This window comes from Gossypium hirsutum, chromosome D02, assembly GCF_007990345.1.
Source record: "Gossypium hirsutum isolate 1008001.06 chromosome D02, Gossypium_hirsutum_v2.1, whole genome shotgun sequence".
Lineage (NCBI taxonomy): Eukaryota > Viridiplantae > Streptophyta > Magnoliopsida > Malvales > Malvaceae > Gossypium > Gossypium hirsutum.
Genome location: NC_053438.1, coordinates 5,867,686 through 5,889,424, shown reverse-complemented (window position 1 = coordinate 5,889,424; position 21,739 = coordinate 5,867,686). Strand labels below are relative to the sequence as shown.

Genomic DNA, 21,739 nt, shown 5'->3' with positions numbered 1-21,739 from the left:
GTCTTTTTTCTTTTAGCTTCCTTAAGTTTCTTTTTATCCAATTATTTCCTATAGCTTCCTAAAATTTTCTAAGAATATGGGTGAGAAGATAAAATTAACCAGGGAGAAGAACTGAACATTAATTCAAGGGTCAAGACATTTAACCAAAAATTACTAAAAACTAAGCATTCAAGAGTATGTGTTTAAAAGTCATTAATTATTTCAAGTAAAAACGAAGGTTTAAGCCGGAAGCAAGATACTGGAAGTTCGAACACGGGAGTAAAAATATAGGTAGGTAGTCTCTCCTCTACTCATTAAACTTGTTCCATCATGCCTTCATATCATCCAAGCCAAACTTGGCCTGCATAAATAGAATATATCTGGTTAGTTGATTTGCAGAATGCGCAATCGTTATGATAGACAATACTAAAATATACAATACATTTGACATGAAAAAGAACCATGGTAGATGAAAACTGAAGAAAACTTTTCATTTTATTAAAATGACATTATGAACTTTGATTCATGGTCCATTATCTTGCATACTTCTATTTCAAAGCGGTGATAATGCTTTTGTATTTGATAAAATTTTAAATATATATCTATCTTTCAAAACACTTAGAAAAAAATTTTGGAACTTGTTCAAAGTAATAAACAATTTTTTCAAATAAGTGAAAGTTCAAAAAAAATAAAGCAAAACCAAAAGTATCAATACCTTCGGTATTCTTCAAAGTATAGATACCCATGACCTGGTATTAATACCAATTTAAGCTTTGATGTTTTGAAAAATTGAACAAAAATCAAAAGTATGGTTCGACGTTTTAGAAAATCAAAGAAAAAATTGCCCTTGTATTGATACCCTCGCCAAAATATCAATAAATTTTGTTGCAGGAGTCATTAATGCTCTGGTTTTTACACATCCAATGACTCTATTCAATTTTTCAACAACCAAAACAGTTAGAAATCAATTAGGAAAATCAATTAAGAACTATAAATACCAGTTTCCAAAGCTTCTACAATAACTAGAGATCAAAAGTTATCAAGAAAGATCAAAAAATTCTTTTACCAACCTTTTGTGCTTAAATTCTTCATCTTTTCTTGTAAACACTGTGAGCATTCATTGAATTTTCTAAGTCCAAGTGTTTTTCATTGGGTGTGATTAACTTACAAACATTCTAATCTTGTAAAGATTTTTCACTGTTTGCTTATTTGTTTACTCTTTTGAGATAGAAATCTTAGTGGAATTATAAGGTTAAACCTTGATCAAATTAGTGAATTTGGGAAAATCCTTAAGGGTGGAAAGCTAAATAAGTGGAGTAGACAATTGGGGCTGAACCACTCTAAATCATTTGTGTTCATTGTTTTATTTTCTTGTCGTAGGTTCCACAATCTTTTTAAAAGCCAATTCACTCACTCTTGGTTATTACGGTTGATTGATTGAGCTTACAATCTTACCAGATATTTGTGATTCTCCTCAAGAAATGGGGGGAAAGTCGAACAAAATTTCTCCATGTCAGCATTAACATCTCCGGTGCCAGCTATCACTTCCATGAACTTCTTCCTATCTGGAGCCAACTTCAATGCAACCTGTATTCTAACAATTCAATAAGTGATGTAGGACAAGTAAATCAATACTCAGATATCCAGAAAGTCCCAGTAATTCATTCATCAAAAGCTAATGAGAACATTAAGTATTGATTATAATGTCTGCATATCATAGGTTATTATCAGGCAAGAGATATAGCGATCAAAAGAAACTTAATCAAATGGGAACAAAACTATTTACCGTGAAAGCGGAACTAGCAATCCAGCCATGGAACTTTTTCAGGGTTTTGCCATAGGAGTCTGTACAAGATTCGGTCATAGTCCAATCTGGATGTGCAAGTAAGTTGCGGAACAATTCTACGAGGAAATCCATTGCTCTGAAAATCATCAAAATAGTAAAATTACAAATTGACAAATACAAGGAAATGAAACATATGGAAGATTGATTTCTGCTATTGTTTATTGGCGAGATTACGTACCGTGTCAACCAGAGAAGACCATTGGTACAACTAGATGAATCTGTTGCTGTTTTACAATCAACCTCTTCTTTCACCATACTGTACAAGTGATTGTATTTAGCGGGATCAGTTTCGTATTTCTTTTCCAACCTCTGGAAACAGAATCAACAAAAGACAATAATTTTAGAAAATAAAATTTGTTTCATTAAACAGATGTGCATGGCGTTAAAAAGCCTTCCAAACGTAAGTATATAAAAGGAACAATAGCTCATGATGACCATCTCGAAATTCCATACAATGTTGTTGCACGAAATTAACAAAAGACATGCTAGGACAAGGAAAAGTAAGCAAATATCATCAATAGCATACTCTGAGTATAAACATCTTACCGATATGTTACCACCAACATCACTCTTCACAAGGCTCATAGCAGATCCGAACTTATCTGTAAAAGCAACAGCAACAGCAAGAGCTTTTAATCTTTTGATCTAAATCAAGTATCAACATTGTATCCATAAAGAAAGAAAGCCAGTAATAGCTTGCATATTATAGGCCTTCAGCATCCAAAGATTTCGGCCTTTCACTATCTATCACACACTGCTGGGATCCAGTTTGAAATGCAAGCTTAGACAATCCTACCAAAACATTGACAGCTAAATCATCAAGCATTTGTCTATTACCAAATGATTTATAATCAAAGAGTATTTCGATATCAAATCATGCATACAACCCTAATGATTTCAATCTTATTATCCTTTGCAAATCTCAAAAACTTGCAGCGATAAAGTCAACTGGTATACTAACAAACTTGAAGAAAGATTTCCATGAAGATTCAACTCAAATTAGATGTTAAAAGTTAACTAATCTAACAAGCTTAACATAAGTAAATTAACCCATAATCAGAAATCCATGAAGATAACCGAAGGTATAATAAAAACAAACAAACCTAGGACTGGCAAAATCAACTTGCAGACATCCAAAAAAGGCTTGGTAAGCATTTCCCCTTCCGGAGATTTGATATGCTTCATTCCTTCCAATGATGGAGTAAAAACTGATCCTTCCATTGCTCAAAAAAGATTTCAACTTTTTTTTCTTTCTTAACTGCAAAAATCAAAATTAAAATCACCAGGATTCAATTTCACTACATTAATATTATCCAACAAAGAAAAAGCCAGCCACTTTTATATATCTCCAAATCACTAGAGTTTTAACCTTTTTACTCAAAACCCAAAACCCCAATTCAAAAATCATACAAAAAAAACATAATTGATCATATCAAAAAGTGTGAATTTTGATCAGATCTATCAAAAACAATATATATAAAAAGAGACAGAGAGATCAATACATGGAGCTCTACTGCACTTAAAACTGAGGAAAATGGAGAATTGTGAGGAATTAAACAATAACTAAACGATTGAAAATGCGGGTATATGAATCTAATTCAATACAGATAAAAGATTAAAAAACGGAACCTGGCGATTTTTTTTCTTTGAGAATTGGATTCGGTTGAAATATTGAAGACGAGAGAGAAACTGAATTGAAGTGACACTGAAGCTGAAACAGCTGTTTGTTGGTCGGTTGCACGTCTTCACGTTTCAGCGTGTACACGTGTCTTTATCTTATTGGAAGTTTCACTTAGGTCACCAAAGCTAAGATCCGGATTGTCCATGAGCAAGTATTTGGGTCGGGCACCCGAATATGAAATATCTTTGAGTGGACTTTCCTTTAATGTTCAAATAATCGAATTAGTGATCGATTAAATTATGATGATTTGATTAGTTTGACCATTAGCACAATAATAATTAAATATATAATAAAAAATATAAATATTAAAACAATATTAAAAAAATTAGTTCAATTAATTCAATCGTCAAATTTTTTTTCAATTTTCAATTACTTATTTGCTTTGACCAATTTATTCAAAAACTGATTTAATTCCTAAGTCCATAATAATATATCGAACCAATTTTTAATCCGAATTCAAATAATATTCCTACTTAATTTAATTACTCAACTCATTTTGCAAGCAATGTTATTTATTTTGAGCTAGCATGATCTAACCCAAATTCTAATTAATTATAAATATTAATATAGAATTATTTTTTTTATATTTTTTAACTGTAAAACAAATCATTTAAGTAGTAGAGTTAAACTCTAGCTCAAACTTGAAAAAAAAAATTCAAAGCGGGCCGGAGGAAAGATATTCATTGACCCAATAAAAAGAGAGAAAAAGAAGGCCCAAATTCAAGCAAATAGCCTATACAAAAGAGAACCGAAATTTGATTAGCCCAAATCTCATATCATTACCCAAAAATGAAAAACCCTAGATCCAACGGTTATAAACACCCTATAAAATCCACCATAAACTAAAATCCGTAGTTCGCAGTTCGCACCTCCTTTTTTATTTCCTTCTCGCCTCTGTAGTTTCCTACACTCTCACACACTCACAGCAAAAAATGGTGAGTTTTTTTTAAAAAAAATTTAATGGAGGATATCGTCCATGATTTTTATTCATGTATATATGGAATTTTTAATTTTTTTAATTTTCTTATTATTTTTTAGCCGTTCAAGAGGTATGTTGAGATCGGGAGGGTGGCTCTCGTTAACTACGGCAAAGACTACGGAAAATTGGTTGTCATCGTTGATGTTGTTGACCAGAACAGAGTATGTCTCTTTTTTTAATATTTAATATAACATCATTTTAATTTCTTTTATTATCGTTTTAGGCGTATGGTGGATTTATAATTATGAAATGCATGATGGGTTTAGTGTGAAGTTGTATGATTTAAGGGGAAAAATGATAAAATTCAATGTGGCATGGTTTTGAAGTTTTTTATATTAGGGTTTTTTAATTGGGTTTAAATTTGGTGCATGGATGAATTTTGTTAATTTATAGTGGAATTTAGTTGTTTTGATTCTAAAGAGTGTGATTAAAACTAGGTTTTCTGTATATTTCTTGTTTGAGTGGAACCTAGTTTGAAACATGTTATTGAAATGAATCTGATGATGTTAAGTCATGGTATTGTAGTGATGAAGCTTATTAGAATCACTATTCTAACCTTATGTTGCTCGGACTCAAGAGTGACTGTCGGATATCTGTATGTGTTCAACATTATGTAAGCTTATTGGGAGTGTGAGGACTGCATATTCACATCTACTTTAATGGGTCGGATATGGGTTGTAGAAGGGTATTTCAGGAGAAAAAAAGAGCCGGGGGAACATCTATCTAATCTTAAATGGATTAGGTGAGCATGTTTGTTAATGTGCAACTTGCTAATTGTGGTTCATTCTAGTTTTAGTGACCATACATAAGGATAGAATCATGAGTCTAGTTAAAGTAAGATAGGTAATGATTGCATAAAAAACGAAAGTGAATTTTTTATTATATATTGGTATGCCAGGCTCTTGTTGACGCCCCAGATATGGTCAGAGGCCAAATGAACTTCAAGAGGCTTACTTTGACAGATATCACAATTGACATTCCCCGAGTTCCAAAGAAGAAAACATTGATTGAAGCCATGGAGAAGGCTGGTAAGGACGCTAATTTTTACTCACATTTGTCATACTGTCATTTCTCAAAATAATGTTCTCTTTCTAATCAGTTTTATGCGGTTGTCTTAGATGTTAAGAACAAGTGGGAGAATAGCTCATGGGGTAGAAAGCTGATTGTCCAGAAGAGAAGGGCAGCGCTCACCGACTTCGATAGGTTCAAGCTTATGTTAGCTAAGATCAAGGTTGGTTTGTTGCACCACTAATACATTTACCTGTTTTACACGTAATTTCTTTTATCAACATCTAAATATGCTTTTTCGGAACTTTGAGCAGAAGGCTGGAGTCGTCAGGCAAGAGCTTGCAAAGCTTAAAAAGGAGAATGCATCTTGAAGTAATTCTGAATTATGGGATTTTTTGCTAGTTTTTTCATCAATGTTCCGCGAGTTCTTTTTGGGATTGATTTCGTTTTTCTATTAAACAAAGGGTTAAGGTCTTTTGAGGACACCTTATTTGCTGTATGACAGATTTTGTAGTGAGTTTATTGCTATATATTGCTTGCTCAATGTGGTTGCTTGTTGCAGTATTCTTTTCCTTTCAAATTTCTGGTGTTTATGTCTTGGCTGTTCATTTGATGGCAGCAAAATCTTTAAGAATTTGGGCTTGATATTGCCTGATATATTGATTAATAATACAGTATTTTTTTTAAAAAATTTAACTTATAAAGTAAGAACAGATGATGAATTGAACTATAAACACTGTAGATTTCACAAGTGAATTTTAACATATAAGAGACTGCATCAATTGATCTACAATCTACACCAATGATACATAGAAGGCAACTTTTTTATTACAAAAGTAGGTACAAAAGTAAGGGGTCGATGTACAACTCAATTGCTGTTAAAATGGAATTAATTTGGCGAAATGCATTCTTGTGGCAATCGGGTGGGTTTGAACGGCTTCGGGTTGGGTTTATATTTTTTCGGGTTTTGATAGTTTCATGTTTGGTTTGGTTGTGACTTGTGAGGTAATGGGATAAAATCAAAGGCATTCTCTCATTTACAGTAAAACAATGGCAGAAATCCATGGCTACAACAGAGAAAGTACATAAAATCATGCTGGGATGTCACTTGCTAAGAACCAGTTCGGTTTAACATTGTGTCTACTTAAGGAACTTCCTTTGGAAATCGATATAAACGAGACAATTGAGACACTTCGGTTCACCTTTCATCATCATCAAGCTGTCAACTTCTTCTCACTGGTCTTGCTTTTGAATGGTGACAATAGGGAAAATGAGCGAGCAGCTGCATGATTATATAAAGTCCTTCATGTTAGATTATCAAACTTTAATGATGTAAAACTCTGTTACTCGGACTCGAGGATGATAATCCAATATTGGTATTTGTCCACCATGGATATGTTCAAATATGTATTAGAGACATACTTAAAAAGTCTGCGAAACTTAAGAAAAGGAACCAAAGAATGAGTATGGTTCAATGTGAAGCAATTACTTACACTTTTTCAGTGTATGGCTAGCTGTCGGGTTTTCATTCTGAGAGATTAGGTTCTTCAACGTATGAACTGACAACAACGAGAAAATTAGATGGTTTTGGATCAAATATGGTTGGAAAACTACCAAAGCTACAAAAGAACAACAACTATCATATGAAAAGTGCACAAGAGATGAACTATAAGGCAATTACCTTCACTAGTAGACGCGCGCTTTGTGACAAACTCATCAGCTGGAGAATCATTAACACCAACACTATCTGATTCAATGCGATGTTCACCTGTAGCTGAGCTATGATTCTTTCTTCCGAACTTTAACAGCCGCCGAATCCCTTTGGGTGACTCCTTTACTTGATGCTTATCCGGCACTTCAGGAATCTTTTCTAGTTTCAAGTTCTTTGAATCAGCTACACGAGCTCTAACACTCTCGGACTCTTTCGATGCAGCTTGCAATCTAGTTGGAGGTGCTATTGCATGATCTGAAACTTCACTGCATGGATCTTCTGAAGAAGAGACCCGAGCTAAAGGGGCATGATAAGGTTTTTTGGTAACACTAGAACTTGTAAACTTCGATGGTTCCTTTTCGGTGTTATTCACATTAACCTTTTGCACCTGAAAAATTGTACATTTCCGGTTAAGATGAATTAGAGAACTGCAATAGGCTAATCAACCCTTTACAGTCAAGTTCAGCAAACCATACCTCATAAGCTTGTGATCTTTGTTGTGTCAGGTGTTCATGATCAAGTGACCCGGCATTCAGTGAAGAAACTGGTGCACGAGTGGAGGGATAATCTGACACCTCCTTGGTTTTCCTCCCTACGTCATTTCCCTTCTGTATTGCTGCAGTACCTTCTGATGAGTTCACTGGGGGAACAGAGGGCTTCTCTTGTTCAAGCATCACAATGGTTTTTTCAATTATCATACTGTCATCCCCATCAATGTTGAACGAAACTTTGTCCAGGTTCTTACACAGTTCAGTAACACTGGTGGTAGAAGATACACTTCTATTCACCTTCTGAGTCATTCCCTTTCCTCCGGAATTGCTGTGGGTAATATTGGGGGCTTTAGTTGTTTTAATTTTGAGCTCTGGGAGGGATACGAGCTTACTCTTATCATGGTTCACAATTGCTGATATTTTTCTGCTTTCAGGCCCTCGAAATGCTTTTCTTCTGGGTGATGGTTCCGAGTTCTGTGACTTCACCAAAGAAACACGTGCACTGCTACTTACTTTCGGCTCTGATAATCTCCTAATCATTGCCATGGATACCTTTGCATCAGGTGTTACACTGCCGATGTCTTTCTTTTGTACAGGCAATGATGGAACCGACTTGCTTAATCTATTTCCACTGGAGTTGGTTCCGTTGTTCAATTTGCTCGGTTTGGGGGTTTTAAGAGAAGCAGGCGATACCACAGGAGTAATCCGGATGGATCTTTGTAGTGGCGACGACAATCCGGGCTCAGCATCAGTGAACTTCAATCCCTTATGAGAGCCGGGGGAAATTTTCAACAGCAACTGCTTCTTGTTTTGCATGGCCGTAGATGGCTGAGCTGCATTGGAACTATTTCTAGCTGCAATTCTCTTTTGTCTTTCCATCTTCAATGCTTCGAGTCGTTTAATCTCCGCCTCTTCCTGAAAAAGAAAGTATTAGAAAATGAATAAATAATTTATTTTGATAAACCGTCCAAGTTAGCTGTAAAGATTGTTGAGATTAGCATACTTTTTCCTTCTTCATTTTCTGAAGATCAGCTTTATATGTTCTTAGCCTCTCAGCCCGGGCTTTTGCTTCGTCTAAAGGACTCATTTTCGAAGGCTTTCCCTTCCTTATCGGTCCTACAGTCTTCTTTTTATCGGAAGGATCTGCAACAAGTTTCGATTTCCGGATTTCTGAAGTCTTAGACCGTTTCATGCCCTCTTTCTTTTTCTTATCTAGGGAAGTAGCATATTCAGCATCAACCTGGATTTTATAATCTAAGGCAGGATCATAACCAATCGACCCAATTTCCATTCCCCGCTCAGGGATCAAAGTCAAATCATCTGTTTTGTAGTTGACTTGGCTTCCGACCCTGTTAGATGCAGTTCCTGATTTCTGAAGTGACAACGAGAACTCGGAATCCATACTAATGGCATTGCGATCATCAGTTCCGACTTGAGGGACTGAAGTTGACCTGAAAGGAACTATGTAGGAATCATCATTAATATTGTTTGATGACCGTTCAAACCAGTTAACAGCCAATCGACCTGACGGAGAATTCGTATTTTGTTGTCGATTTACTATAAACTCGTCATTCGTGGAACTCCTATACACCCTCCTACCCTCTATTTCCGTATAATGTGAACCATCAACGGAATTCCTATCATCAGCTGAGTGACCACCTTTTATCGAAGTCAAAGACTGATCATTTGATGATGCTTTAAGCATGCGACCGCTACTTGCACTAGTTTTATGCATGTCGGTCATGTTCCTTTCTTCGTATTGACCCATTTCTTGTCCACCGAAAACTACAGGGTCTTCACTCACTCTATTCGGTATTCTCTTTTCTTGAACCTCCTTTTCTGCCGAAAAAATGCGTTGGTTTGCTCTACGTTCTTCCTCTTCAGCACCTTTAAGCAAATAATTTTGAAATGCTTGCCAGTGTCCACCATCTGTCTCCTTCCCGGAAACCGTTTCTTCTGTATCAACAGGCTTCGCTTGACTTCTTTTCCCCTTTGAGGATCTTAGAGAGTTCTTCTGCACTGAATTTCCATCTTCCTCGTCCATTTCAGGGCCGGAATGTGAGTCACTATCTGACGAGTTTTGCTTCTTCGAAGCGATATAATTGATGTTCCGAATGACCACCATTCCAGATTGTCTTTTACCCGAACTGCTACGCTTTTTTCTTGATTTTGGACTCACTGAAGTTTCATTCTCCGACTCCACATCATCTTGAGGTTTTGCTCTCTCCAGCTTCCAAGCTTCTGATCCATTCTGGCTATCCATAGAATGCCGTCTCTGTATTCTTTGACCAACATTGTGGCTCAGATCCTCCATTGATGGATAAGGTTGTTGAAAGAATGGACTACTTCCGGGATAGTGTGGATAATAGGACATGCCTTGCATAGCATATCCTTGAAAGGTTGGCATACCACCTGGTGGAGAATTATGGATAGGCCAGGGAGGAAACAGGGGACGCGGAAATTGGGCTTGGGAATACTCTTGCCGGCCAGGGGTCTGTTGATCCATGGGAGGCTTCTCATCTGGCAATGTCGGAATTTTACTTATTTCAGTTCATAATACGAAAATTTGTAAGTTCCAGCATATAGAGTGGGCGGAAAATCAGACGAGAATAACTTACCCCTCATTAAATAATCCATCCAAAATAAATTAAAAAAACCCGAAAACAAACAGTAGTGTTTTCCCTTAAAATTAAACAAGACCATGTTTCCAACATTGAAAATTAGGACTATCACATGCACCAGAAGCAAGGCCAGATAGACGAAAGATTAATGCACATAATCACACATGCACAGAACATGTTGATACATATATCAACAAATCATTGTACGGAGAAATCTTTATTTTCAAATTATATGAAAAGAGCAATAATACTAAAGTAACCTTCCCGTTACTCAGAGAATAGCAGAACACATGTCATGTCATGTAAAAGAAAAGGTGAACTAACATTTTATCTAGAAGAAAATTCTAAAAAAAACATACCTGTACTTGACTGAAGACCGGATTTTCCATTGTTTTCTGAAATCACGGGCCATGCTTGCTTGAGCTCTTTCATAGCGGAGAAATCAGCTCGTCTAGACATTGCTTCGATTTCAAGCCACTGGCCTGTTTCATGCTTTCTTTTCCATAATTCAGTAAACTCTACACAAGCATCCCTGCAATGAAAAAAAATGAAGTGATGGAGAAATCATTCTCCAGTTTGTCAATTATTCTTCCATGAGTAATTTTGACCTCTGAAAAAGCATTCAATCATGTTCGAGTATGTGATCATGCATAATATATATATGCTTTGAATACGACTAAGTGCCCTGTTTGAAAAGCTTGCATACCTCAAACGAGAGGCTCCGAAACGTTCAGAAAATGACATCAAAGGTGCCATGTCATCAATGCTAAAACCAGCAGCTGCAGCACGTGCAAAAGCCATACCTTGCTCTTTCTGCAGTGCTGTCTTCCTTGTCTCGAGGACTTTCAAAAGTTGAACTCTAGTAAAATATCGGGAAAAAATAACGTGTTAGATTATTCCAACAAATTAAATTATGTTATTCAACACTATGTTCAGCTGAAAATTAACATGATGCCACATACGAGTTGTCTTATTCTTTTTGCCTTCTGTCTTTTCTTTTTTTAGAAAAAGAAAAAAAAATTCTTTTACTCGGAAAATTATGAAATGTCCGCATTTAGCCAATTAACTATAAATTTTTATCCCCTATTATGAATATTAAGAAAAATCAACAAAATGTTATGCAAAACATTGAAGTCCCCTAGAAACCATAATGTTTTAGTCCTTCCTTGAAATTCTCATGACCTACTTGGACTTGACTCTAACCTTCAAGAATACTTGGATTTAATTCATACACTGTTCAGTCAATCTTTCATATAGGTAGCTAAAAATTGCCGAGTGAGCCAAGTTCAAGTATGTAAACCTTGTATAGTTTGAAGGTAAAGCAGACAGAGGATAATATAGATAATATGCAAACTATGTGAAATTCGAAGTGACCACCAAAAACTATAGATAATATGCAAGCAATAGTAAAACATACTTCGGATTTTCTTCCTGTACAGCAGACCCGTTCGCTAAGGGTGGCCGTGCTCCAGGCTGCCAAAACAAGAAAAAGAGTTAAACAAGTTCCCATAAATCATAACAAATGCTAAGAATCATTTAGCGGATCCTCACTGCGTAAAGAATGATGGCTTTCTCCTCATTGGAATCCAATGTAGCCCTTTTGCCTGTTCAAGGACATCAGGTGTTAATAAGAGAACAAAAAATAAATAAACAACTCCATTCGTAATTACATGTAAAATGGCACTAATCCGGATGGAGTTAGAAGCGAACATAGTAGGCAATAAGTTACTAGCAGTACCTTCTATGCTTTCTGAAGATTTTAAGTGATGTTCTTCAGCCTATCATAAGAACGAAAAAAATAGAGTTAATCTCTACAGTATACATGTAATAGAACTCACAAACATTTCACTTACAGCAGCACTCAATCCTATATTGTTGTTGCTTTGAATTGCAATCGCCTCTTCAATCTGCAAAATTTCTAATTCAACGGTGTACACTCGTTCCAAGATCTCTGGAGTACTCACAAATCGAACAAACCTTCAAAAATGAAAAACAAATAGTATCTCGTGCCAACTTCAAAGGGAAACAAAAGATTCATCCTAGAGCCATTTTTCGACAACAAACTCGACATACATGAAGGACTCAACCATCAAAACAATAGCTCCAAGGCCAACCTTTGCATACCTTTCCATGGTTCCTTTTGTGAACCAAGTGGCATCAATACCGGGTTCCGGTTGAAGGATAATCGAATAACCCCCTTTGGAAATCTGATCTTGTGCAATCTTCAAATGGGCAAGGAATGGATTAAGCAAACCTGAAGCCATTTTCTCTGACTTCCCATTTTCAGATATCACCAATTCAAACCTGATGAAAGCAATGCAGAATCTAATAAAATTCATATCTACAAATATTATACACAAACAATACCAAATTCGGTACGAGAATAATGATTCCGTCACAAGTGATATCAGAGTCTACTTGTAACTATTAACTACCCATTATCCAATGCCCCACTAGTGCCGCAATGGCTGTGGTGCTCAGAGTGGACCAACCCTGACTCTATACCGAACATCATATGAAACCGGACTGCGTGCATTAATCTCACATTGAATATGAATCAAATAACAAAGATCCATAAGTGTATTGCACACCAGAAAGAGAGTAATGATTCCGTGACAAGTCTTTTAAATATATATCAATGCTCACATACCAAGTAAATAAACAAACTCTAATGCTACTTCGAAACTTAGAGACGATACTATAGAATTACAAATCCTAAAACGTTGTAGAAGCAAGCTTAATACATATATCAAGCTAAGTATTAGCTACAAAACAAAGAAAACAAACATTACCTGGTTCGAGTTGGTGTGAGTTGGAACACAGCTGAGTCAAGCTGAGTTGAAGACTTCATTGTTAACCTCTTTCAAAGAAAAAAAAAAGGCAAATCTTCAACAGTGAAATGACATCGTTATGAAATAAATAAATAAAAAGCAACAATTTTCATGAAATTTCACAGAAAAAAAAAAAGATAAAGACATTTGGGTTCTAAAGATAGCTCAGTTCAGTGAACCGCCAGAAAAAAAAAGGGGGGTTTGCAGAGAATCAGAAAGGCATAAAGAAATGGGAAAGTTCTCATAAAAGAATATATAAAGGCTTTTAGTGAGAGAGTGAAAAAAAAAGGGCATCTTTTTAGGGAGAGAAAAATGGAGGATCCAAAGACTGCTACTTTCGTTGAGTGGGAAACTGAGAGGAAAGAAATTACAAAACATTTTCCTGTTTGATTTACACTTTGGTCGGAAAATTGTTCTGTTGGGAGGAGGTAAAAATGGAAAAAAGGAAAAAGAAAGAGGGTATAATTGGGAATTTGAAGTAAAGTTGACGGCAAGCATAGGGAATGCTGAAACGTAAAGGAGTTAGTTGATGAAATTATTTATTTCATGAATTTACGCAACTACCCTTTTTGTTTTTTGTCAACGGTAAACACTGATTTTTTATAATATATAAAACATAGACTTCCACAGTTCATATTTTGAATTATTTCTTAAATTTTAAAATATATTAATTGAGTACGTTACGTATAATATCAATTAAGTTTTTTCATCGGATTAGGCATTAAATACTAACTCACTTTTATAACATCGAATAATCTAATTACTAAATTAACGAAAGAATCTAAGTGACAATGTATTGATATTTTGAACACTCAATTAAAACATTTTAATGCGTTAAAACTAATTTAGAATGTGAGTCATTATTACAAGATATAAAATATAATCAAGCTTTTTTTATATAAAAAATGTGATAAAAAATAATCTAATAATCAAACTTGAAATTGATATCAACAGAAAACCTAATACTAAATTCTTACAAATTAATTTTAAATAATTTTTTTATCGGAATCAGGTATCCACCTCTAGTAATAGTGATTAACCCCTTCACCGTGGGTCATCACACTACACTTCATAAGATGGAAATCAAAATAATGCTAAAATTAAACAGCCCTATATTATTATTTTTATATTTTATATTTAAAGTTAAATAAATTAATATATTATTAAATAAATTTATTTGGAAAAAAAAAGAATTAACTTAAATTTTTAAAACTTCAGTCAAGCCAAACGAGTAATCCAACGTTTAGATAAAATTAATCATATTATTTCAATTTTTATTTTATTTTATTAAATTTACGTAGAAACTTTGATAATTTTTTAAGACTTGAAAATTTTAAATTCCAAATTATAATGATGCAAAACATGATTAGTAATTTTTCATTAGATTGTGATTGCAATTGCAATCATTAAAATGTTAGTTTTCTTTTTGGCAAGCTCTTCACGTGTACTAAATTAATCCTTCACAACAAATTTTCTCTTAATTAAGCAGAAAGTTGAAGATTAGCCAACGTTACCTGAACCGAATTTGATGGGCCGACCAGACTTGTTGAACAAAAACCGATTAGGATATTGATATGAGAAAGGTTTTGAATCAATTGAGTTGGGAATCGATATTAATCAGTTCAATCGAATTAAAAAATTTGTTAAACCGGTTATTGAATTGATTTTAATATTTTTATTAATTTTTAATGATTTATTTAATCAAACCGTCAGAATTTGTTAATCCAATGAACCGGTCCGATTTTGAAAAGCTTGAGATTAACAAAGCATTACTGTTTAAGTTAGAGGCGGATCCAGGGAGCTGGCAGGGCCTCGGCCCCCCTAAAATTAAAAAATTTTATATTTAGGTCTTTTATAATTTATAAAATTTTAATTTAATAATGATAAAATTGTACTTTAACCTCAAAAATGATAAAATTTTGATTTAATCTTTTAAATTTTATAAAGATATAAGCTATTAAAATAATAAAATTACAGTTTTACTATCATAAAAATATATAATTTAATCCCGACCCCAACAAATTTTATTTGCTTCGCCCCTAGTTTAAGTATCATTTGGTTAAAGACCTCTTTTATTTTTTTAAATTTTATTTAATTTTTAATATCTATTTATTTATTTTTTAAGTATCATTAATTGATATTTTAACAAATTAAAAATAAATAAATAAGACACATGATATTCTTTTAGGATAATTATGGAAATTTTACAATTCCACGGGATTGAAATCATGCCATATGTCTTTAAATTATATTTAAAAAATTAAAAAATAAATAATTAAGACTTGTTGCAGAATTTCAATCCTATGTACTAAACAATTTTTTTTAATTTCGCTTATAAATTTTTTTTACTATTTGTTAATATTATTTCTTAAATAATTTTCTTTATAGTTTGGTACTCATAGACAAAATTGAAACTAAATTTTAACTTAATATTAAATTTTGCCTTGGGCACTAAATGTTTACTTTGATTCAAGCTTCCAACTTTGATTTTGATAATTTGAAGATAAAATTCTAATTTTAATAATTAATAATAACTAATTAATGAAGTATAATAAAAGAAAAGGTAAATTATACAAATTGTCATCCAAGCGTTTCTATTTTGGTTATTCGATTTTAAAGTTTTTTAATTTAGGCATTAACATTTTAATTTATTTCTGTTTTGGTCACCTATCGTTAAATTGATAACGGAAAGCCTTTTCTAATTGGTATAATAACACATTTAGTCCTCAATACTTACATATTCTATCAATTTGATTTTAATTCTAAATAATTTAATAAATTTAACCATGCACATTTACAAATTGTAACGCCCCAAAACCCACCTAGAAGTTTAGACCAAATCCTGGAGGTTACATTGGCCACCAGAAGTGGCGGAAACTAAAACTTTAATTCAAACCAAGAAAGCCTTTTTGTTCATTATGTTTGAAACAATATTAAACCGGAGTCAAACATTCAGAAATAAAATCCATAGTTTCTAAAGTTCAGTCCAAATAACACCTTCTGAAAGTCCAGCATAAAAACTTGTATCACAGTTTATATAATTGTCTTATAAACCAACTTAATTTTATTATATAAAACTTATGAGATTTTACTCAAACAGAATCAAACCATATATTTCTGAGACATCTGGTATACCGAGTCTAGCTTCAAAACACAGAATGTACCTGAAAAGAAAAACACTACAAGGATGAGCTATGCGAGCTCAGTGTGAATCCGAAACATGAACAGAAGGCAAAAGACAGAGTGACACAATAAATACTTCAGGCAAGCATATGTATAAAAATATCACTTACGAAAGTCTCAATCGGTATGTCAAATACAATATCAAACCACAGAGATGACGATCCAATCATACGCATTAATTAGGACATTTTATATTACATTAACTATATTGTCAATAACCAAAAGTTCACACAAACAGACAAAATGTTCTGACAAACAGACGTATATTCAGATGCGAACAAATGCACAAGTCAAGATCCCATCCCGCCAACCAAACACCACTTCGTCCATCCAGCACACCACATAAGGGCTATGGTAAGCCCGTCCACCATGCACACCACACAGAACCATAATAGGTTCATCCACCCTACACACCACAACGTGGAACTACGCCACTTGAGTAACTGTATATAGCTGAGATAGTATACGTATAGGATAGTGCGGTAAATCGCTATACAAAAGTATCACAATTAAAATTGCTAATTCTGTCTTCCTTCTCTTCATGGCCAGATCCCGAAATTTTCATGCTTTGCAACAATGCACATATTATGCAGACATCATACAGAAATGGACATTAACATTTCCAGTTGAACAGATTCAGATTTGATTACACTTGTATTCTAATATTCAGCTACGTCAACAATAATAAACTCATACTTATTTATCACATAAATGAGCAATAAAATTAAAGCCCATAAACGTATATATATACACAAACCAAACTAAATCGAGTCCCAAACACACTTATCGAGGCTTGAACGAGGTTCAGATTACACAGAAACATAAAACAGACAGTTTATGATTCAAAATAAAAATTCTGCAAAATAGGGTCACACGGTCGAGTGGAAGTGCCCAGGCCGTATAGGGGTCTACGCGCCCATGTGAAGGCCACACACGCCCATGTGGAGGGGACACACGCCATTGTGAGCAGCCCGTGTAACTCACTGTCCAAAAATGGCAAAAATAAAGAGTAGAGGAGATACGGCCGTGTGGAGATCTCACATGCCCGTGTAGGTACACATGCCCATGTTACCAGGCCGTGTGGTACCAAAATTTACCCAAAAGCCCTAATTCCCAATTTCACACGGCCGTGTGAGCCATCCGTGTAGGGCACACGCCCGTGTGGCCACCCGTGTGGTTATGAAACCACATTGAAATAGCTTGAAATTCGTGTTTTTGACACCGAAACGATCCCCATCCTTTGGAAATCCAGAAATGTACTGAAATATGCAGAATATCATGCAATCCATCAATAACTCAACACTTAAAATCAACAGTTTCGGAAACACATCTTAAATCAGAATTGCAAACAATAAGGATTAACTGCTTCGCCTCCACAAAACTATTCTGACTCACATCCGATAACACGAAACACACAAGAGCAATCTCCTTTGACGGAACAATAAATAAATTGTGCAAAACAAAAGAAGCAAAAACAAGCGCAATTAAAATTAGAAAGAACAGAAAAAAGGAACGATAGGGAAGAAAAAGAAAAAGTAAAAAAAATGAAGAACATTCACAAGGATTCAAATACTAGACCCAGAGATACATTAACACACAATTAACCACCAGACCAGCAAACCTATTCTAACATTAAAACGCGAAATTGAACCCCGATGTTCAACCCACTCACTGACCCTAACCACAAAACTCAAACCTTCTAACCTAGATTCCGGGATGTTACACAAATTCTATCAATTTTATCATCAAACTTTCTAACCAAAAATTTTGGCTTTTAAAACAGAGTCATTACATATCTATAAATTTGTAAAACCCAAAAAAGGAAAAAAATTCTCTCAACTAACAAGTCGTTTTCTGAGCCAATTCTTGATACCATTGAGCTTATATTGAAACTTTATTTCCGTTTATTTTTTTCATTAGTTTTCTTCTAAACATAATATTTTATAATCCTTTGATTGATAAAACATTGGTTAAAGAAAATGAAAATACCTTTAAAAAAAGTCTTTTAGATTTAATATCATTATTAAATATTTCCTTCAAGGTACATAGAAATAGAAATAGTCCTTGAAGTTGGCCATTGAAATTGGAAATTAAATCCAAAGTTTAAAAGTATGGATTTGAAAATTCCAATTGTTCAATCAATAATTATATAAGAAAAATTATGAACATTTATTTTTTCATAAGAAGAAAAATGTGAAAGAATTAATTGAATTTTATTTCATTGCATTGATAATATATATTTTTAAAAATTTTATAAACTAATTAAGAGATTATTATGTGCTCTATTTATTTTTAATTTTTAAATCCACAATAAGCAATATGTATCACTAATAATCTAATCTAGTATTTAAAACATACACATTTATTATAGTATGCGCCTTAAACTTGGGATCAGATAAAGACGAAGTCAGAAAAAAAATTGTAGACGAAATTAAGTGTATATTTCTACGAGAACTAAAATACAATTTCACTATTTTAGTAGCTTATATCTTTATAATAATTTAAATGACTAAACCAAAATTTTAAGTCAAAATATAATTTTATTATATATTAATTTAAATTTTTATTAGCTCTGATAATTAAATATCAAAGTTTAAGAAGTAAAATTTGAATAAGCATGTGTTAAACCAAATATACAAATTCAAATAGTAATTAAAATAAATATAGTTAAAATTGAATACCCACTTATAATATAGAGACAAAATTATCTTTTAATCTGATCTTAATATACCAAAAGATATTTACAAGCTGACAACTAAACTTGAGTAATTCCTTAATGCATTTAAAAATTTACAAGTTGACAACTAAACCTGAGTAATTCCATAAATAAATAAATAAATAAATAAAGTGGTCCAATTGACAGTTAAAAAAACTGTTACTTTCTTGTTTCTTTGCTTCACTGGGATTTTTTGTTTTGGCTTTTTTTATTTATATGAAGTTTTAGCAAAAAATGGTATATGCTAAATTCACTAAATTTTATTATTCCCAACATCTTATGCGACAGATATATTATCACAAGTGTAATGCAATGTCAATTTTTATTTCATATATTGCTTTAAAAAAAAGTCAACGTTTTGTGTTAATAATGAAATTTTAAAATTCAGAAAATACAGGACTAAGAATGATCAAATTGAAGAATGTAAACTAAAATCTACAACTACAGTATAAGACTAATAGTGATATTTAACCAAACAAATTTAACTGTTTTAGTTTAGGATAAGGTTGAAATTTTATAATTAAAGAAATATGAAGACTAAAATTGATCAATTCAATAAATTAAAAAAATAAAAATTAACTTAATTAAAGTAAATCAATTAAATTCATAACAAATTCGTAGCACATGGATTAATTGAAATTTTCCATTTACTTATTAATCATGTTGATTCAGTTTAGGATTACATTATTAAATATATATGTTTAGTAATTCTGAATATTTTAATATTTAATTTTAATAATTTAATAATTTAATATTTTAAAAAATTAAAATGAAATGATAATTATTAATATAATAATATTAGGCTTGATTTAAATTAATTTTTATATAAAAATAAAATTACTCATAAAAGTTTTTTTTCGAAAAATGACTTATATTTTGCAAAAAGGTAAATCAATTTACATAAAAAATGACTTATTTTCCATGAATCTCTAAATTGTTTTTTAATAACCAAATTGTTTTCCATGAAACAAGGGCATTCGTTCTATGAATTCGCTAAAACCCTTGATAAAGAAAAAATACGATGAAAAATAATAAGTAGAGTTGAGATAATTCGAGAAATCAAAATAATATTTTATGTAAAAGACAAAATAAAAGGTTTTTTAAAATAATTATCACATGATTTAAAATTGACAATAGTAGGGGAAAGTCACAAAATATCATTAATCAACATAAGAGAATATATATACATGTCATAACGTACTTAGAATCAAAATAGGAAAATTACTCCTGTTCACCATTTACTTCCTATAATATAGAAAACTGCTCCTTTAAATAAATTATCTCAAAATATTACATACTAATCTTCCCGTAATACCCCCATCAAGTTAGAGCATGCAAATCGTAAATGATCAATTTGCTAAGACAACAATCAAATTGTTTCTTTCCCAAAGCCTTTGTAAATATACTTGCTAGCTAATATGTAGTAGAGACATATGAGGGAGAAATAAGACCCTCATAAATTGCATTCATAGTAAAATGAAAATGACAATCCACCTCAATATGCTTTGTACGTTCGTGATTAATGGGATTACGAGCAATATCCAGAGCAGAATAACTATCACAAAACAAATGAATAGCTTTAGGGTGATGCATCCCAGAGCTAAGTAGCAAAGCCTTTAACCATTTCAATTCACAAGTAACAAAGGCCATAGAACGATACCCTACTTCAGTTAAGGATCGAGAGACAGTGTGTTGCCTTTTAGTTTTCCAGAAGATAAGCGATTTCCCAAGAAACATGAGTCATCCAGTTAGAGATCATCGAATGATGGGACACGCAACCTAATTTGAGTCACACCAACCTTTTAAAGACAACTCATTATCTGCTTAGAGGAAGATACCTTGGCCCAGAGCACCTTTTAAATAACGAACTATTCCAATTGTCACATCCCAATGTTTCTACTTGGGATGTTGCATAAATTGAGATAAAACATGCATAAGATATGCTAAATCTGGATGCATAACAACCAAATATATAAGGCGATCCATTAATGTCGATAGGATTCGGGATCTGCAATCAATTATTCTGTAGCGTGTGCAAGTATGTGGTTTTATTTAATCAGAGAGCTAGCTAGTTTGGCTCCCAATAATCCTGTCTCAAAAATAATATCAAGTGCATACTTATGTTGACACAAGAACAAACCTTGAGCACTATAAGCAACCTCAATACCCAAAAAATATTTTAGTACTCCGAGATCTTTCATATGAAAACAATTACTGAGATAGGCCTTAAAAAAACTTCAATGCAGTTGAATTGTTACCAGAAACGATCAAATCAACATACACAAGCATATTAATCTATACAATGCCCCTAGTATATGTAAAAAGGGAATAATCCAAGTAAGATTGTATGAAGCTATACCCTTTTAGAGTCATAACGAGCTTGGCAAACCAATAGCGAGGTGTTTGCTTCAAACCATACAAAGGTTTTCAAAGCCTACACGCTGTGCCCGGATCCGAAGCGTCAAAACCAAGTGGAAGTTTCATATATACCTCCTCATCAAGATCCCCATGCAGAAAGGCATTGTGAACATCCATTTGATAAAGCTCACAATTCTTTAATGCAGCGATGGCCAATAAGGTTTGAGCAGTCACCATTTTTTCCACCGGAGCAAAGTCTCATTACAATCGATTCCTTCAATCTAATGATTATCAAAGACAACTAAACGAGCCTTCAATATCTCAATGGTACCGTC

The 21,739-nt window shown here is 33.2% G+C and overlaps 3 protein-coding genes across 4 annotated transcripts; 1 reads left to right on the top strand and 2 right to left on the bottom strand.

The window, feature by feature from the left end:
- Positions 1–89: 89 nt before the first annotated feature.
- On the bottom strand, positions 90–3,650 carry LOC121214467 (glycolipid transfer protein 1). 2 transcript variants are annotated; one of them, XM_041088166.1, is made up of 7 exons: positions 3,455–3,650; positions 2,929–3,083; positions 2,372–2,427; positions 2,004–2,134; positions 1,766–1,901; positions 1,435–1,566; positions 90–340 (listed from the first exon to the last, which is right to left on the bottom strand). In XM_041088166.1, exons 2-7 carry the CDS (start codon positions 3,044–3,046, stop codon positions 308–310), a joined length of 606 nt encoding a protein of 201 aa, XP_040944100.1. In that variant the 5' UTR covers positions 3,047–3,083; positions 3,455–3,650; the 3' UTR covers positions 90–307. The 2 variants fall into 2 exon arrangements, with proteins under 2 accessions (XP_040944100.1, XP_040944101.1); XM_041088167.1 differs by having other exon boundaries at positions 3,328–3,567.
- Positions 3,651–4,277: 627 nt separating this feature from the next.
- On the top strand, positions 4,278–6,037 carry LOC107936251 (60S ribosomal protein L14-1). Its single transcript, XM_016868944.2, has 5 exons — positions 4,278–4,441; positions 4,545–4,646; positions 5,384–5,513; positions 5,604–5,716; positions 5,808–6,037. Exons 1-5 carry the CDS (start codon positions 4,439–4,441, stop codon positions 5,862–5,864), a joined length of 405 nt encoding a protein of 134 aa, XP_016724433.1. The 5' UTR covers positions 4,278–4,438; the 3' UTR covers positions 5,865–6,037.
- Positions 6,038–6,299: 262 nt separating this feature from the next.
- On the bottom strand, positions 6,300–13,544 carry LOC107936250 (COP1-interacting protein 7). The gene is made up of 13 exons (XM_016868943.2): positions 13,109–13,544; positions 12,441–12,620; positions 12,170–12,293; positions 12,055–12,094; positions 11,868–11,920; positions 11,734–11,789; positions 11,023–11,175; positions 10,676–10,848; positions 8,699–10,215; positions 7,681–8,610; positions 7,175–7,592; positions 6,987–7,052; positions 6,300–6,775 (listed from the first exon to the last, which is right to left on the bottom strand). Exons 1-13 carry the CDS (start codon positions 13,165–13,167, stop codon positions 6,708–6,710), a joined length of 3,837 nt encoding a protein of 1,278 aa, XP_016724432.1. The 5' UTR covers positions 13,168–13,544; the 3' UTR covers positions 6,300–6,707.
- Positions 13,545–21,739: the final 8,195 nt, after the last annotated feature.

Bases quoted from the DNA above. Each gene is read 5' to 3' on its own strand.
- LOC107936251 (XM_016868944.2), top strand. The intron at 5,514-5,603 runs GTAAGGACGCTA...CGGTTGTCTTAG, and splicing joins TGAAGCCATGGAGAAGGCTG to ATGTTAAGAACAAGTGGGAG. The intron at 5,717-5,807 runs GTTGGTTTGTTG...AACTTTGAGCAG, and splicing joins TTATGTTAGCTAAGATCAAG to AAGGCTGGAGTCGTCAGGCA.
- LOC107936250 (XM_016868943.2), bottom strand. From the start codon at position 13,167: ATGAAGTCTTCAACTCAGCTTGACTCAGCTGTGTTCCAACTCACACCA. The intron at 11,790-11,867 runs GTGAGGATCCGC...TTGTTTTGGCAG, and splicing joins AAGCCATCATTCTTTACGCA to CCTGGAGCACGGCCACCCTT. The intron at 11,176-11,733 runs GTATGTTTTACT...ATATTTTACTAG, and splicing joins GTACAGGAAGAAAATCCGAA to AGTTCAACTTTTGAAAGTCC.
- LOC121214467 (XM_041088166.1), bottom strand. From the start codon at position 3,046: ATGGAAGGATCAGTTTTTACTCCATCATTGGAAGGAATGAAGCATATC. The intron at 2,135-2,371 runs GTAAGATGTTTA...TTCTGTTTCCAG, and splicing joins ATGTTGGTGGTAACATATCG to AGGTTGGAAAAGAAATACGA. The intron at 1,902-2,003 runs GTACGTAATCTC...GATGATTTTCAG, and splicing joins GGTCTTCTCTGGTTGACACG to AGCAATGGATTTCCTCGTAG.